We start from the raw sequence: 19,195 nt of genomic DNA on the forward strand, positions 1-19,195 counted from the left end.
TCTGTGTATTTTCGAGGCTTCAATTATTGGTGCAGAAGATTGGCAGACTTTGTCCTTTAGTAAACAGATCCTTCATGCTGTCCTGACTGTCACTCAGCTTCATTCGTTATCTTCGAATGTTCAACTTCCATGCTGAGTTCCTTCTTAGTCAGCTTCGTTATGTTTGTATAATTCTGAAGGAGTCTTCTAATTTAGTCAGCTTCGTTCTGGCAACTTTGAAGGAAGCTTTTGATGCTGAGTTCTACTTCACTCAGCTTCTATTCTTTCATGCTGAGTTCCGTTCCACTCAGCTTTGGCTTATGCTGACTTTTGACCTGTTTAACTTTATATATATTTTTGCACTCAATATTGAACAAACACATTAGTACAATTAAATCAAAGCATTTAAATTTAATTGCCTCTTAATCATGGATGATTTTGTCAAATCAAAATCTTGTGGAAAGGTGTTTCAACAGATTGAGGAAATAGTACTTGACATAGATTAGGCAGAAGAAACAAAAAACATATGAGCATATGAAGAAGGAAGGATTCTATGCTAAGTTCTAAACATTAACTAGACTATATCTAGTTCTAAACATCTTGAGCTACTCCTTTGCCCTTATCTTTACTTCCTGAGGCATCACCTACAAGTTGAGTTCCTCCATGGCTCTGAGTTCCCTCTTGGCTTTTCTCCCCCGTTTTGCCATCATCGGGTTTATAAAGGAATGTATCGTTGCGAGCATGAGTGGAGAGATGATTTGAGTAACGCTGGAGCCTCTTAGTACTTTCTCGCAAGCCATCAATTATGGGAACACTGTCATCTTGGACATGGCGAGGAACCCGCAGAGAACTGCTAATCATGCTGAGGAGACATTCATGTGATTTGCTAAGCCAGGTGTGCGCGCTGGTGAGCTGACCAAAAGATTGGTGGTACATCTTAAGCAAGGCAGAGTCATAAAACATGCGCTGAGCATTGTTGATGCGCATTGCCTTCATAATCGCCTGGGAAAAGCTCAAGAGTTCACTGTTGGAGACTGGATCAACATCCATCTGTGCTTTGTTGATGTTGAGTAGGCTGACTGCTTCACTCAGTTGGTCAATTGTACACTGAGAGGAGGAAGATACTAAGTCACGCGTACTAGTCAGCTCAGCATTAAGCTTGGTAAAGCATTCTTGAAGTTCAGCAGAGGTGGCAAACTCAGCATTGCCAGGTGTGCTTGATTTGGTCAGTTCTGCAGTTAACTTAGCAAAATACCCTTGAAGTTCAGCGGAAGTGGCATACCCTGGATTAACTTCTGATGGTTGTTGGATTTTGCCTTCAAGCGAGTTCAGGTGGTTCACCATTGTGAGAACCAATTCAGTCAGCTTTGTTATTTGGTCTTGCCTTGGTTGCTGAGTTTGAATGGTGGTCATAACACTTACTAGATCCTTGAGTCCTCTTAGTTCATTGAGAAGCTGAGTGATTCCAGGCAGTTGAGAGGACTCAGTATGAGAAGATCTAGTAGTATCAGCTTGAGGAGGGTTCAATTCTTGAAGCAAGGACTGAGCGGAGGCAATGATGCGTCGGCCTGACTCAGTGGCATTCAAGTAGGTGAATTGAGCCGCATTTGTCTCAAAGGATGGAATTGAGCTGGAGGGTGGAGGAGTTGGCTATTTGCCAGATTGATCACCCCGATTGGTGACTGGACTTTGATGCAGATTAGCTTCAGGAGCTGAGTTGTCAACATGATGAGTTGGAGGTGGAGTTTGGTTAATCATATTGATCTGCTCATCCTGAGTGGGTGAAGTTGAAGCAGGATTTGTATCATCTTGAGTATGCTTTGGATTCTCCGGAGTCTTGGCTTGTTCCTCAATATGAGTAACAGAGGCTTGGTTTTGCACAAGATCCGTTTGAGGAGACTCAGGCTCAGCATCATGAGAGAAATACTTCAACTGTATTTTGGAGAGTTCAACATCAGTATCTTGAGGAGGAGAGTCTGCAAGGAGATCAATAACTTGAGTTTTATGGGCTTTCTTCTTAAGCCGTTTGAACTTTGTTTCTTTAGCAAGAGATGGGTCAGCATGAATGTTCTCCTCATCACTATCAACTGTCTCTTCTACCATAGTTGGATGTTCATGTTGCTCAACATGATCCTCAACTCTTTGCTCAACATCACCCTGAGGTTGTTCAACATCAGTAGGTTCTACCTGCTCAGTATGGACGTCTTCCTCAACAAGGGTTTCTTTGTCAGCTTCCCTTTCTACTTCAACATTTGTTTTCTCAGCTTGTTGCTCAGTTTCTTTCTCAGCTTCCTTTTCTAGGTCAGTTCCATGACCTTTGGAGGATACAACCCAATCTAGGGGATCAGCTTCAACTGTCTTTAAGGTATTAACCTTCTTCCTTTTCATTAAAGGGGATTCCGGGGTTCCCTCTTCTTCATCCTCAGGCTCTTCTGGCCTCTTTCTCTTCTCTGCCAACTCAGCTTTCTCCTTAGCCTGGTCAGCTTTAACTTTTTCTTGAGACACGAGTCTCACTTTCTTTGGAACAGCATTGATGTCTTTGGAGCAAGTTTCAATAGCCTTTCTCTTCTTCTTCTTCTTCTTTTCCTTAGGGGACTCAGCAGGAGCCTCCACTTCTTTCTCAGGGTCATTTGCAAGCTCAACTTCTTGCTCAGCTTCATCATTTTCCTCAGCATCTTCAACTTCTTCATATCCTTTCAATGGTTGATTGTATAGTAATCCAACCAGCAGAGCTGCTGTGATCTCATTTCCCAAGGTATCAGTTTCATTTATGGTCCCGATTTGCTTATCTTCGAGGATCTTAGTGATCAGAGAACCCAGCCTGAGCTTCTTTCCACTGTGTTGAAGAGCTCCAACTAGAAAGACTGGAAGGTTCAGAGGAGTGTAGGTCAGCATGTGCCATATGAAGCACTGCTCAAAGTTGGAAGCAGATGAAGCTGAGTTGAGTTTGGGGAATATGAAGTTGATCAGTATGTAGTGTGCCATCTTCTGGTCTTGCCCCATACACGTGCTGGGTATTTCTCCCTTGTGATCTTTGGGTTTGCATAACCCCTTGATCTTGTCAAGCTTTTCCTTAGGTACCTTCTCTTTTGTTGTCCTAAATTCTATTCCTTCGTCTGGTAAATCAAGCAAAGTAGCTAGATAGGCAGGGGTTATGGTGATTTTCTGACCTTTGACTGTAGTCTCCAAATAGTCAGCGTCTTCTTCATCAACAAGCATGTTAGAATAAAATTCTCTGACCAGCCTGGGGTATGTTTTTCCGGCGAGTGAGAAGAGACCGGTCCATTTGTTCTTCTCGATCCAGTCACAGAATGGTTTCTCAGAAGTGACGAATCCTGGAGAGAACCATCTGCATTTTAGTACTTCCAAGTAGTTGACCTTTTTATGGACCTTGATCATAATCCTTTCGATTTGCTTCGAAGAACCAGCGGGGTCAGCTTGAGTAGGTTTGCCAGAGGTTTGGCCAGGCTAAGTGGTGAGATTAGGGATTTCGTTCTTACCGGAAGCCATTGTTACAGATGAAGGTTTTAAGGTTTAGGGAGAAAGGAGAATTCGATTTCAGAAGTTTGTAGGCGTAAAGAGTAATGAGTGGGGATCCTTCCACAATTTATAGAGTTTTGGGTCATTAATGAACTAGCCGTTTTCATCTTGGGACTTTAATCGACAAAAATTCTGCCATTTATGACAGGTTCGGCGCATGGGTATTCATTATTACTTGCATTTTTCTAGGTATGATTTGTTACACGTGTCATTGTTTATCGGTACAAGTGGGCTTTTACTTAGTTTGCCAGAATATGAGTCGTTTATGATACTGAGTGTTTAATTCTACGTAGATGGATTTTCTATCTCTCATCAACTCAACATACGTTTATCACTCAGCATGTACATCTACTCAGCATAAGATATTTACTCAGCATTTGTATCTACTCAGTATAATCACTCAATGTATATGTCAACTCAGCATAGGGTGATATTTCAAGCTTGGTGAGTAGGAGTTTCTTATTGTTAGTTTACTCAGCATGGCATTTGCACAATCATTCAAATTTCCACTCAACATGGCAATCACTCAACATTCAATTTTTCATATATATTTATTTAGAGTGGATTTGACATACCGATGGCTTCTCTTAGTATATTGAATTGTTCTCGTGCCAAGGGCTTGGTGAAGATATCTGCAAGCTGTTCATTTATTGGCACATAGGTCAGCTTGATCTCATCCTTTAGTACGTGATCTCTGATGAAGTGATGTCTTATGCTAACATGCTTCATCCTGCTGTGTTGGACTGGATTCTTAGATAGATCAATGGCACTTTTGTTGTCATATCTGATCTCTATTGTCTTTGTTTTAACTCCATAATCCTCAAGCTGTTGCTTTATCCATAGGACTTATGCAACACAGCTTCCAGCAGCCACGTACTCAGCTTCAGTTGTAGACAGGGCTACGGATGATTGCTTCTTACTGAACCAAGATAGTAGACAGCTTCCGAGAAAATGACATCCTCCTGAAGTACTCTTTCGTTCTAGTTTATCTCGTCCATAGTCAGCATCAGTATATCCAATGAGTGTGAAGTCACTTGAAGTTGGATACCATAGACCTGCATCAAGTGAGCTCTGCAAGTATCTAAAAATTCTTTTTACAGCAATTAGGTGAGATTCCTTTGGGTCAGCTTGATATCTTGCACAATAACATACTGAGTACTGTATATCAGGTCTACTAGCTGTGAGACAAAGTAAGGAACCTATCATACCTCGATAGAGTTTACTATCAATTGACTTACTCTTCTCATCTTTGCATAGGACAGTATCAGTACCCATGGGGGTTGATATGGGTTTGCAATCTACCATGCTGAATTTCTTTAACATTTCTTTGGTGTACTTGGACTGAATTATAAAGATGCCATTCTTACCTTGCTTAATTTGAAGTCCAAGGAAGAAGTTGAGTTCACTCATCATGGACATTTCAAACTCAGTTTGCATCTGTTGGCTAAATTCTTTGCACACAGATTCGTCAGTAGCACCAAATATTATATCATCTACATATATCTGTGCAAGTAGGGTATGTTTGCCCTTTTTCTTAATGAACAAGGTTGTGTCAGCTTTTCCTCTGACATAGTTCCTGGTCAGCAGGAAATTGGTCAACCTCTCATACCAAGCTCTTGGAGCTTGCTTTAGGCCGTACAGGGCCTTTTTGAGTTTATAAACGTGGTTTGGAAACTTTGAATCTCCAAACCTGGGAGGTTGATTAACATATACCTCTTCGTTTATAAGACCATTAAGAAATGCACTTTTTACATCCATTTGGTATAGTTTAAAATTCATAAAACTAGCATAGGCACACAATATATGTATAGCTTCTAGCCTAGCAACTGGTGCAAACGTTTCTCCATAGTCTATACCCTCTTGCTGACTATAGCCTTGAGCTACAAGTCGAGCTTTGTTTCTAATTACATTTCCATGCTTATCTAGTTTATTTCTAAAGACCCACTTGGTTCCTATGGGTTTTTGATTCCTAGGTCTAGGTACTAGATCCCATACCTCATTTCTGGTGAATTGGTCAAGTTCTTCTTGCATGGCATTGATCCAATACTCATCTTGCTCAGCATCAGCAAAGTTCTTTGGCTCATGCATTGAGACGAAGGCAACATTGCCGAGGTATTTCCTAAGCTGATCTCTGGTCATCAACTTGTTGTTGGCCGCATCAAGGATGGACTTTTCTGTGTGTCCTCTTGGAATCTTTATTTCCTTTGGCAATGTTGAGTTGTTTGGAAGGGGTGTTTCTACAATTTCTACAGGAATAGATTGGTCAGCAAATGATATTTCAGTTTCTTGCTTACCTTGGGTCAGTTCTTATATAGATGACACAGAGGCTTCTGGTTGATCAGCGGAAGCTGAGCTTGGTTCATCTTCTTCGAGCTGAGCTGACTTACCTGTAGGGTCAGTTTCATCGAACTCAACATGTACAGACTCTTCTACAACTTGAGTTCTTTTATTAAATACTCTATATGCTTTACTGTTTGTTGAGTACCCCAAAAAGATCGCTTCGTCAGCTTTAGCATCAAATTTACCAAGATTGTCTTTTGTATTGAGTATAAAGCATTTACACCCAAAGGCACGAAAGTATCCAATGTTGGGTTTTCGTCCTTTCCAAAGCTCATATGGGGTTTTCTTAAGTATAGGTCTAACTAGAGCCCTATTCAGTATGTAACATGCTGTATTGACAGCTTCTCCCCAAAAATACTTTGGAAGCCTATTTTCACTCAGCATTGTCCTAGCAATTTCTACTATTGTCCTATTTTTCCTTTCAACAACTCCATTCTGTTGAGGAGTTCTAGGGGCAGAGAAATTGTGGTCAATACCATTAGTTTCACAGAATTCATCAAACATTTGGTTTTTGAATTCTCCCCCATTATCACTTCTAATGTGGGCTACTCTTAGGTCTTTGTCATTTTCAAGCTTTTTGACTAATGTAGTAAACATCTCAAATGTTTCATCTTTGCTACTCAGCAAGATGACCCAAGTATACCTAGAGAAATCATCTACAATAACTAAGGAAAATTTCTTACCTCCCATGCTGAGTGGCTGGATAGGTCCGAAAAGATCCAAATGTAGTAATTCCAATGGTCTTTTGGTTGAGACAATATTTTTGCTATGAAATGACTTTTTGATTTGTTTACCTTGCTGACAAGCATTACATAATTGATCTTTTTCATATTTTAGTTTGGGTAATCCTTCAACTAGTTGCTTTCTAGCTAATTTGGCTAGGAGGTCCATGCTGACATGCCCAAGTCTCCCATGCCATAGCCAAGAGTTGTCCTCTTTAGACACTAAGCATATACTTTTTGAAAATTGTTTTTCCAAACTCAACATGTAAACATTTTCTACACGAGGGGCTGTTAAAATCAAATCATTTGTTTTTCCCTCGAGTATTTGACACTTAGTATCATCAAATATAACCTTTCTTCCACTCTTGCAAAGTTGAGCTACGCTTAGAAGATTATATTTGAGACCTTTAACTAAGGAGACTGACTCAATTTTAGGGTTACCTCCGATAGTTCCTGAGCCAACTATCTTGCCCTTCTTATTGTCTCCAAAGCTTACACTACCTCCTCGTTTAAGCTCTAGTGTGATGAACTGAGTTTCATCACCTGTCATGTGTCTTGAGCATGCGCTGTCTATATACCAGAGTTTTGATTTCTCCACACATGTCAAGCTGACCTGCATTTTAAACTATTCATCTTTAGGTACCCAATTCCTTTTGGGTCCTTTCTTGTTAGTATAAACAGATGCAGAGTCATATTTTAGTTTGTGACGACATACTTTTGTAATATGGCCACTTTTACCACAAAAGCCACACTGAGTTACCCTTTGAGGGTGATGTTGAGTGTGGTCAGCATTGTTGTGCTGAGCATGCCAGCATACCTTGGTAGTATGACCTTTCTTACCACAGAAGTCACATTGGACAGTCTGTTTGTTATGCCAGCACACAGCTTTTGTGTGTCCTTTCTTCCCACAATAGCTACATTGAGTAAACTGTTTATGCTGACCAGTACTTGAGCACTCAGCATGTGGTTTATTCTTAGTTGAACCTTTTATTTGGTTCTGTAAGGTTGTGACATCCTTTCTAAGTTTCTTTGACTCAGTTTGAACCTCCGTGACAAACTTATGTAAGATTTGCATGTTGGTATGTAAATCTGAGTTGTCCTGGAGGAAATATCGGAGGTCACTCAGCTTGACCTCCTCAATCTCATCGCAGCGCCTGCTGAGTGCCTTAATCTTTTTGTTACACTTCTTAGTTAGTGTATATAAGTCACTCAGGGCATTTACCATTTCATTTCTAAGCAAAAGTAAGGATGTTACCTCATTGTTGTTTTCCTCCTGCTCAGAATCTCCAGAGAGGTCAGCTTGCTCAGATTGAGATTGGTCAGCTCCATCATCTGCCATGAAACATATGTTGGCTGTTTCATTTTGCTCAGCTTCAGATGATGTCGACTCATCACTGTCACTCCATGTGGCCACCATTGCCTTTTTGCTTCCATTCTTATCTTTCTTCAGATTAGGACAGCTTGACTTAACATGCCCAGTTTGATGGCACTCATAACATGTGACAGGCTTAGAGCTATCCTTTTTGTATCTGGTGTCACTGGACTCAGCTTTATATCTGTCTCCTCTCTTGTATGACCGCTTACTATTTCTTTCATTTCTTCTGAACAACTTTTTCATTTTTCTAGTAAACATGGCCATTTCCTCATCATCAGTTGACTCAGCTTCTGTGGAGTCAGCTTTCATCACTAGTGATTTCTGTTTCTTGTCCTCAGATTTTTCTTTAGCTTCAAAGTTTTTCATGGAAATTTCATGGGCCAGCAAGGAACCGATCAACTCATCATATTTGTATGTGGTCAGGTCCTGAGCTTCCTCTACAGATGTCTTCTTAGCTTGCCAGCTTTTGGGAAGACTTCGTAAGATCTTCTTCACTTGTTCTTCTTCAGTGAAATTCTTACCGAGTCTTTTAAGCTCATTTATTATGTTGGTGAACCTGACATTCATTGCTGAGATATCCTCATTGTCAGTCATCTCGAACAGCTCATACAATCGCATGTGTTGGTTCACTTTGGATTCTTTGACCTTGCTGGTGCCTTCATAAGTTACTTCCAGCTTTTTCCAGATCTCCTGTGCTGACTCACAACCTGAAATCTTATTGTATTCTGCAGCATCTAGAGCACAGTGAAGCATATTGATAGCCGAAGCATTATTTTGTAATTTTCTGAGGTCATCCTCTGTCCACTCAGCTTCACTTTTAACAATTTTCTCATTGTTAACAGTTTTGTATGGCACATGTGGACCTTGAACAATTGCAAGCCATGCAGTCATGTTTGTGGCTTGTATAAAGTTCTTCATCCTATTCTTCCAGAATGTATAATTTGACCCAAAGAATAGGGGAGGTCTAGTGATTGATAATCCCTCAGGGAGTATCTGTGTTGTTTGGTTTCCTGGAAGGAAACGAGTGCTATTTTCACCCATTTTTCGGGATCAGCTCAAGATTGTTAGATCTTTGAGTAGTGAGCTTAGGCTCTGATACCACTTGTTGGTCCCTAGTAATTAGTTCCAAGGGGGGGTTAGGAACTAATGTAACTTTTTCGGCTTTTAATTATACTGACTTAATGTTATTTTAAGAGTTTGATAACTCATCGTGTTGGTCAGCACGACCGATTAATTAGTCAGATAGATTTAGTTCTATGCTGACTAAGACTGCTTGACCTGAGGGTTTGGAATTGACACTTGAAAGGTCAGCTTCCAACTCAGCACTCAGATTTACTCAGTTTCAGTTTTAACAATTTATAAGCTGAGTAAATTTCACAAGCAACACATGCACATATATATATATTGAGAGAAAGAGTTTAGAAGTTACTCAGCACGACTTATCCTGGTTCGGCCTCTCTGCCTACGTTCAGTCCCCAGTTCCTTCTGGGATTTTCAATCCAATACTGAGCTCTTTCAAGGTAGAGCATAAACCCTTTACAAGGCAGTGAGTATGCAAGAGTACGTCCTCTATTCGTCTACTCAGTTCCTACTAAGTACTACAACCCAACACTTAGATTTTTCTACCACTGAATACTTACAACCAAGTACTCAGCTCAACACTCTCAATATTCCTATTGATTACACACTTGTTCTTTTTCAAATAAAGAACACTTTAGATGATTACAAAACAATCAATCTAGCATTTGCACAGAGAATAGAAATGTTGGTGTAAGATCTTTTTGTATTTGAGTGCTTTGAAGATTTTCTCTCTTGTATTTTTCTTTTGATACTTCGGCAAATGATCCAAGGTTCTTGATTGTCCTTTTATAGATGGAAATCTCATCCTGGATCATTTTGAATTGGTTTAGCCGTTGTGTCCAAAACGGCTCTTTTAGGGAACATCTTCTGGTCAGCTTCAGACTGTTCCGCCATTCCCTTCCTCTGTTTTCTTCAGGCGTCAGGTTTTGTCTTCTTGCATAAGACTTGTCTTTTTGTGCCAGTTGTCTTTTACCAATAATCCATTGACCCATGATTCTTGGAATTAGTCTTCTGTGTATTTTCGAGGCTTCAATTATTGGTGTAGAAGATTGCAGACTTTGTCCTTTAGTGAACGGATCTTTCATGCTGTCCTGACTGTTACTCAGCTTCATTCGTTATCTTCGAATGTTCAACTTCCATGCTGAGTTCCTTCTTAGTCAGCTCCGTTCTGTTTATTCAATTCTGAAAGTCTTCTAATTTGGTCAGCTTCGTTCTGGCAACTTTGAAGAAGACTTCTGAGACTGAGTTCCACTCCACTCAGCTTCTTTCATACTGTGTTCCATTTCACTCAGTTTGGCTTAAGCTGACTTTTGTCCTGTTTAACTTTATATATATTTTTGCACTCAATATTGAACAAACACATTAGTACAATTAAATCAAAGCATTTAAATTTAATTGCCTCTTAATCATGAATGATTTTGTCAAATCAAAATCTTGTGGAAAGGTGTTTCAACACTAATGACCATGTTGCCTCATTCATGAGCACCATCAACCTGTATTTGAAAGACGAAGACATAATATGCAAGGTGTTCCCGATGACTCTGTCCAAAAGCGCGCAAGAGTGGTATCGCGGGCTTGCCCCCGAGTCAATCGATTCTTTCAATCTCCCGAATGTCCGTAAAATCAGCTCTGACCTTAACAGCCTCCGTTAGAAACATACAAAACCCCTCAGAAACTTCCTATCAAGATTCCACCACATGGACTCACAAGTCAAGGGCCTCAATTTGGAGGTCACACAAAATGAATTGGCTAAGAGAACCTCATGCGAGCCCCTCAAACAGAAGTGCTTCCCCAAGATGTCTCGGTCCTTCGAAGAACTCATGACCATGGCCCAAACTTTAGTTAGGTATGATGACTGCTATCGCCCCCTAGGGTAGGAGGAGTCGGAGAAGGACAAGGCTAAAGGTGATACCAGGAGTGATGAAAATGGTAAGGCCCCTACAGAACCCAACGGCAGCACAAGAAGCAAAAGAGATGAGGCGTCTATGTCATATCAATCATGAAAGGAACCCGATCACAGGAACGGTAGGGGTGGTCACAAGTCCGAAAAGGCATTCAATAAGGAAGTACACTACACTAAGCACACAACTCAGCCACCCCCCATGAGAACTTTAAGTTGCATTCGAAGAAGAGCTCAAAGTGCCCTTAGTCTGCTTCACTTCTACCTTATTATCGGCATGAGAACTTTTCAAAGTCCTATGCAGAAGTTATTCCCCTCACTCTCACCACTTTCCAATAGGTCAACAACGGTGTCGAGGACCTTCTTTTCAGCAGACACCTTCACTACTGTCCGTTTTGACCTCCCGGACCTTTTAGTCTTATTTGAAGCATCATCCTTAAGCAAGTCAGTTTCTACTTCCTTCGTTGAATCAGCTTCAGCACGTTTGACGATTCATTCCAACCCTGTAGCAACCAGAATGCCAGCATGAATACCCTCATCCAGCCTAACCTCAGCACTAGTGTTCAGCACACCCCCCATACTCTGAACTACCTGATTTGACTCTTCTAGCGAGGTAAACAAAAGCAAAGAGCCTGATGCCGCCTGATAGGCGGCACCTAGAGGAAGAAGGCTATCATCAAACTCCATCAAAGTCGAAGTCCATGCTTACTTGATCACTATTAGGCACTGTGAAAACCACAAAAGGTGTACAAAATTTAACACATGAGTAACAACATTGACGTTAACAAAGCAGTACTCATCGGGATAAAATAAAAGCACAAGGTAAAAATAACTCTAAACCCCACCCAAACTTACCATAAAAAGAAACCTCAACTGTTATGGACTCCAGTTCCGCTAAATCACCATCTGTGAAACAATGCGAAGCTTTCCACGTGGCCATTATTTCCTCCGACCAATTCGAAAGATGCATCCATACGTTACTGATTCCAAATCGAATAGCCAGCAGACAAGTAGTGCCTAATCAGCAAATCAACGTCCTTCTTATCATTATCTGGTAAGCACTAATTTCACATGCTATGAGCGTGCATTTTTCATCGGGTAAAAAAACTTGCAAAATACCAGACCAGTCACCCTCAATCCAGCAAAATGGCACAACGAGTAAAACTTGACCATCATCCTCCATCTATTTGGGTGTACCTAGCCAGGGCACAGATTATACTCTTTCAATACTTCCACAAAGAAAGGCAGCAATGACAACCGCATTCCTCCCCCGAACTGCTCCTCGTAGACAATCATCTCCGTCGGTGTTGTGGCATCATTCGCTCGCATGCCCTCCCCCATATGACTGATCTCATATGATTCACCAATCCGATATGACACCGATAGCGCGGCCAAATCTTTCTGCACGATAATAGAGTACGCCTTCTCTAGGGATATAGACTCGAGCCTCTTTGGTCATTCCAACAAGTCATATTGACGACCATCCGATCCAGGCACTTTAAGCCCTCAGGGCCACACTTTTTTACGCATTCGCTCGTATAAGGTCCATAGATCATCGTCGCCACTCATTAAGTGAGCAGGAACCTTCATAATAACCTCTACCGTGCCAAGCTTAACACCACTGGTAGGCCTCGCAATAGCCAAAGGAAATTGGACAATAGGTGCACTTTGTACATGAACCCTTTTCGGTTTCGATGTCCTCTCGCCACTTACTTTTTTGCTATCTGCCTTGCAATTTTTTTGACGACTACGCCTAGAATCCGTCAACTTAAAATTACCGGGAGCAACGGGAGCCAATTTAACTGTTTCTCACTGGCTTATATCATTAGACATAATAAAACCGCTAACACAACCCCAAGAAACCCCACAACAAAGCAAAAAAGACCAAAGATGATTTGAAGGAGAGAAGAGACTTACCTCGTTCTCAGCTATAGTAGAACCTAGTCAACACTGATATTTGCAGGACAAACACATCCAAGAGGAACACAATTTCGAACTATTTCAAACCGCATTGAACGAAAATAAGAAAGCAAATAAGTTTTCTCTCTAGAGAAATACAACAACAACAACAAAGTCTTAGTCCCGAAATGATTCGGGGTCGGCTAACATGAACCATCATATAAAACCGTGAAAATCAGTCGTGTCAGCGACACAGATTCGCTCCCTCCACTGCGTCCTATCCACTACCATATTTTCCTCAATTCCCAATAAACTCATATCACTCTCGATCACCCTCCTCCAAGTTTGCTTAGGTCTTCCCCTACCCCTCACCACTACATCCCTTTGCTCTAGAGCAATGAAACACCAAAAAAATATGAAACATGCAAAAGCTCAGAAAAATAAAGAAACATGCATTTATAAACCACGTGAACACCAAGGGACGCCTCGAACCTGCAACCAAGCAAAACCAAACACTTGGCGTACCCACACTGTAACAACAGTCACCCCTATTTAATGCACCTGATAGATGACCTCACGCATATCAGAACAAACACTTGCAATTCTCACAGCTGTCCTCCATTCACGGAGAACACGCACCTTGCCCTACAAAGATCAAGAAAACGCCAAACACACGGTTTGTCACCTATCTCCATCCGTCAACAACCACCATACGAATAGTGACATCTGCATCATTCAACGATCCCACACGGTACGATCACTTCAACAAGATGGCTCACATCCAATGGTTCGGCAGACGGTCTGGCAACCTAACCGTTCGGGGAGACTACTTGATTAGGGATATAGGCCAACTCAAGCCCAAAGAACCTGGCACCTTGGGCTGATGACCCATAGACCCACTATACCACCTACTGTTTTTTATAAAAAGAGATCATCACCATCAATGAAGAGGTCAGATATTTTCTGTCACTATTAAATACCCTCTCTTGCTTCTCCTATATTCACTAACTTTAGCGTCAGAATGTTTCTAGGAACCGTTTCTGCACAGAGAAAATAATTGAGTCCGAGGATCCGCTGCTACCCCAATCTACATTATTAGATTGAGGCTTATTAAATTTAAGTATTATGATTTAGTTTTTATTTTAAGATTCTAATAAAATTTAGATCTAATGTTAACCTATCAAATTTATTTAGTTGGTCAAAATTCACTTCAACACTATTGGCCAATATGCATTGCTATAAGAGTATAGGACATCTCTCAAAATATACTTACTCGGTTATAGTAAAAAAAACATTCATCTTGGTTATTATCAAAACAGAAATTCAAATTTTCTTTTTTGAGAGAATGCATTTTTCATTTTTATCTTCCAATTTTCATAGAACATGTAAAAAAACTAAAAACAGAAGAGTAAAGTAAGAAAAAGAGAGAGAGAGAAAGGGGGCAAGGCAATAGACGAAAGAGGAAGCATTTTTCTGAACAAAAGCAAAATTATGACCTTCGTTTCTGCAATTCCGAGCCTCTATCTGATTGTTGAGTAGATGCCTTAATCCCGCCCAAATCAGCCACCAATTGCTCGACAAAATACCTAATCAACGTCAAACTAATAATGGAGTCGAGCATTTTGGAATCCATTGGGATTGAAATAATTGACGTAATGTCCCCAGTTTCAATCTGTATGCTTCTGGTCGTTCTTATCGTCTATTCCCTCTCTCCTTCAAACCCCTTTTCAGCTGCTGCCTCCGCCCCTCCGATCCGGACTGCTGCCAATCTTGTTTACCTCGAAAACCCCTCCGATTCTACTGTTCAGAAGCTCGAAGGCTCGCTCCTCAATGCCCTAGTTTTTGTTATTATTGTTGCCCTTGTCACTTTCCTTTTGGTTCTCTTGTACTACTATAATTGTACCAACTTCTTGAAGAATTATATGCGCTTCTCTGCCTTTTTTGTGCTAGGTACATTTCAAAATCCTGCCCTTTTTTTCTTCTTTGTTTAATGTATTTAGCTCCAATTTCATTTTTATTTTATCAGTTCTTGTAGCTTTGGCACATACTCCCAGGCTATTTTTAAGTGAACTGCCTTTCTCGCTATTCTTAATTTTGTGGGTCTCTCCACTTTCTTGATCTTTTAGACATGATTGATTCGCCTGCTTTTGGTGTCAATAATGCATTATATGTTTTGTTTTTCAAACTATCGCCATCTGGGTTTAGAGGTCAGGTATTCCTTCAATTGGGGATTCAGATCCTTCTTTTTCCCGTCTTGAACTGCATTCCCCCAAATTGAAGTTCAGCGACAATGGAATTTTTTATGCTCTCAATTCGATACTTTTCCAGAAAGAGACAAGCTCCAACTCCAACTATGAACATTCTACTGTTCTGCTGTGCGTCATAGTAACAATTGACTTAGTTATGTGCCTTATTTTGTTGAGTTTTCTCCAATGCATGCTTACATTTTCTACTGTTTTTGTTGAAGCATATTATATAATTCCATTGATACTTCAGGCTGTCAAATTCTCATTGATGCAATTGTGTGGATGCTTTTCTTTTTTGGAATGTAATTTCAATGCACTTAGATTTAAGTACATCTTTTTTCTGTTACCTTTAAAGTTCATTGTTGGAGTTGCTTTCTGTTAGTTGTCATGGGTAGTTGCTTTTTTTCAGCATTACTATTCTGTTGCTTTTAACTTTGTGTTCTTGTTGTTTCCTAGGTTCCATGGGAGGTTCAATTTTCTTATCATTGATCCAGCAATTCTCAATTCCTGTTGATTCAATTACATGCTTTATTATGCTATTTAATTTTACAATTGTGGGTGTATTATCGGTGTTTGCGGGTGGGATACCAATTTTTTTGAGGCAAGGATATATGGTAGCATTAGGGATATTTGTGGCAGCTTGGTTTACAAAGTTACCAGAGTGGACTACTTGGACTTTGCTGGTGGCGTTGGCAGTGTATGATTTAGTGGCAGTTTTGGCACCTGGTGGGCCGCTGAAGTTGCTGGTGGAGTTGGCCCAGAGCCGAGATGAGGAACTTCCAGCATTGGTCTATGAGGCTCGGCCAACTGTTTCTCAAGATATGAACAATCAGGGTAGGAGTTTGGACCTTCTGGTTGGTGGAGTTTCAGATTCAAGGTCAGTGGAGATGCAAGCAGTGTCAAACAACATCATAAATCACAATGGGAGTGAAAATAGGAACTTTCGGAATGTGGAAGGTTCAAGAAATAGAGATGATATAGAGAGGTCTCCATTGGTTGTTTTTTCTCAGGGAAGACGCTCTAGTAGCAGTGAATCATCAGAGTATTCAACAGTGGTTAACAGTCGTGCATCTGACATTGTTGCGGATGAGGAAAGGTCTCCCCTTGTTGATATGCTGGCAATGGAGACTGAGAGAGAGGAGATAAGGAGGGATTCATCTGAAAATTCAGTGCTTGCAAGTCGGGGTATTAAACTTGGTCTTGGAGATTTTATTTTCTATAGTGTTCTTGTGGGTAGGGCTGCAATGTACGATCTGATGACCGTATATGCATGTTACCTTGCAATTATTTCTGGACTGGGTTGCACTCTTATTTTGCTGTCATTGTGCCGTCAAGCTTTACCAGCTCTCCCAATTTCAATAGCATTGGGTGTCATCTTTTACTTCTTGACACGGTTATTGATGGAACCTTTTATTGTTGGGACTGCAACAAATTTGATGATGTTTTGATACTCTACTCTACTTGTTATAAAGAAGATATTTTTGCCTGATATGGTTTAAGGCACAAAGTTTGTATATTGTGTGATTCAGATTAGCATTAGTTGCAGAAGTACATCTCCCATGTGCATATGGAAGTCTGCAATTGACTAATAGAACACCTCAAGGTAAAACTCGTACAACTTACACAGCATTTTTGGGTCTTAGCTTTTATAGAATATGACTGAAGACTAGCTCAATGATGTTATGAAATGACTTAAGGAGAATTGTGTTTTTAGCCTAGTTTAGTTTGTAAATGCACACATGAAGCATGGAATTCAAGCTTTCTATCCAAATGAAACTTTAGCTATTACTGTTTAAATATATAACTTGAGCTGATTAATTTAGCATGAGCTGGGCAAGTAGTTGACAATCATGGATAGATATAGCAAAAGGTTGCAGAAGTAGCAAGTAGTGATGTTTTGGGAAGTTTCAAGCAGAAGCAATAATTTCTTTTATATTATACAAGTAAGTTGTAGCTGTGAGAGAGAGATGATTTTTAATGGCAATATTATTGTGTTACAAATTCTGAGGATGATGTGCAGTGGAATGCAGCAGGTTGGACGTGGTAGTTTTGAGTTGTAAATGAAGAGTAAAAGAGAACTGAACTTTCTCTATCCATCTATCTTTATTTATCAAATGGTCTTAATGGAAGTAACGGAAGTAGTGTTGTAGCGCACACACATAGCACAAAGAACTAGACGGGCCTTAATGGAAGTAACGTTGTAGCGCACACACATAGCACAAAGAGTATGGGAGAGACGGGTGCCTCTCAACTTTACATTTATGCTTTTTGAACTTTAAAATTGATATTATGGCTCTTGTATGATGACATTTTTCATGGATCTACCCAATTTTTTTTTTTTTTTGTTTTCAAATTAACATTTTTGATTTCCACTGTTAAAGTTCCCCTAAGTCTTTTGGGCGTTGTGGTAAAAGACTACTTTCACACAATACTCACTTTGTTCTCTTTCTATTTTGTGTTTTTGTTTATTAAGTTATTTATCTTTATTTTCATTATTTCCGGGTCATTGTAAGAGAGACTATCTCATTATTGATTGAGTCGAATGATCTTTTCCTGAAAAATGGGGAAAAAAAACAACTAACACAAGAAATCATAATTGATTTCTTCACATGTAGCATTGTCTTGATGTTGTTTAATTGGCATATTGGTGAAATTGACATTAAAATCAACAAAAACAGGACTTGAAAGTGATTAGCCATTTTAACTTTTTCTTAACGTACAACATGCATTACCCATTCATATGCAAATGACAAATCTTAATATGGAATTTTGAATGTAAAAAATGTTGTTAAACGACAGAAAAAATAAGAAAAAACAAGTCAGAATTAACCTTTGTTACCAATCTTTTTCTGACTTGTATGAATTTTTGAGAAAAACTAAGCACTAGAGTAATAACCAAAGCACAATAACACATTGGCAAATAAAAAGGGCAGCCCAACAACACGTGATAGAAAAAGTAGTATTTCGAACAGAGCAGAGAGCAAGATAATTTCACAGAGCCAAATCTGTAAATTTTATTGCAGTGTGTAGACTGACAGTTCCAATTTTGTATATGTAGAATTTGAACGGACACCTATTCAGGAACGAACATGATTGTTCATGAACAGAGGTGGCTGTTGGAATTAATATGTGAAATAAAAAAACTAATTCAGCTTAGCTTATTAACAGAACTCATCTCAAGTATTTACAGGATAAAAAAATTAATGGTCGAAGCAAAAATAGATCAGCCTAAAAGCCCCCATTTTGAAGCTGCATTGCATCGACCACGTCGTGCGAGTGCATTCCTAATTTGGTGGTGCTTTGATTGCACACATGCGCATGAGAGAGTCTTTCCTCTAGTAATTAGTTGTAAACTTATAAAAGATAAACTAGTGGAAACTTTTTTTTTTCTACGTGGGATGTGGAAACTTTTTTTCTTTCTCATTCTCAAAATCATTTTAAGTGGTTCATTGTGAGTATTAATTTCTCATTCATCTTTGTAATATATCATTAGAAAGATCTAATAGCATAGAATACATTGACGTATGTCAAGTATTTCTAAACTCTATTTATCCGTTATATATTTAAGTCTTAAGTTGACAAATAATAATAATAATGAATGTTATTATTTAATACAAATTTTCCAATAAAAAAAAATATGTATGCACTCGTCACTTTGATTTTGTACAGTAAAACCTTCATAAATTAATACTCGATAAATTAACAACCTCTTTAAAATAATAATTTCTTCTGGTCCCAACTTAAGTTAGTTCATTAAATTAATACTTGAAAAATTCATATCTCTATAAATTAATAAAATTTTATGCTCGCAACATTATTAATTTATAGAAGTTTTTACTGTATAGGGATTCTAACTAATTATTCAGAGTGAAAGAAATATTAGATATAGCTATTCATTTTATTTAAACTGTTTTTTTTTTAAATGTATTGAATTTTTGTATTTGAAATGAAATTAAATTAAAGATGTTCTGATCTGAATATAGTGATTAGATTTTGAATGGAATATAACTTTTAATTGCTGCTGCTTCTTTAATTTCTTTTGGGATAAGGTATAAAATGGCTTGTGGGTTTTTTTATTTGCGAAATATCAATTTAGGGTCTATATATAAAATAA

General features: G+C 39.3%; 1 protein-coding gene across 1 annotated transcript; it reads left to right on the forward strand.

Moving 5' to 3' along the window:
- Positions 1–14,225: 14,225 nt before the first annotated feature.
- On the forward strand, positions 14,226–16,570 carry LOC136206625 (presenilin-like protein At1g08700). The gene is made up of 2 exons (XM_065997765.1): positions 14,226–14,785; positions 15,538–16,570. Exons 1-2 carry the CDS (start codon positions 14,443–14,445, stop codon positions 16,527–16,529), a joined length of 1,335 nt encoding a protein of 444 aa, XP_065853837.1. The 5' UTR covers positions 14,226–14,442; the 3' UTR covers positions 16,530–16,570.
- The last annotated feature ends 2,625 nt before the right edge of the window (positions 16,571–19,195 follow it).

Source organism: Euphorbia lathyris, chromosome 9 (assembly GCF_963576675.1).
Source record: "Euphorbia lathyris chromosome 9, ddEupLath1.1, whole genome shotgun sequence".
NCBI classification, from domain to species: Eukaryota; Viridiplantae; Streptophyta; class Magnoliopsida; order Malpighiales; family Euphorbiaceae; genus Euphorbia; species Euphorbia lathyris.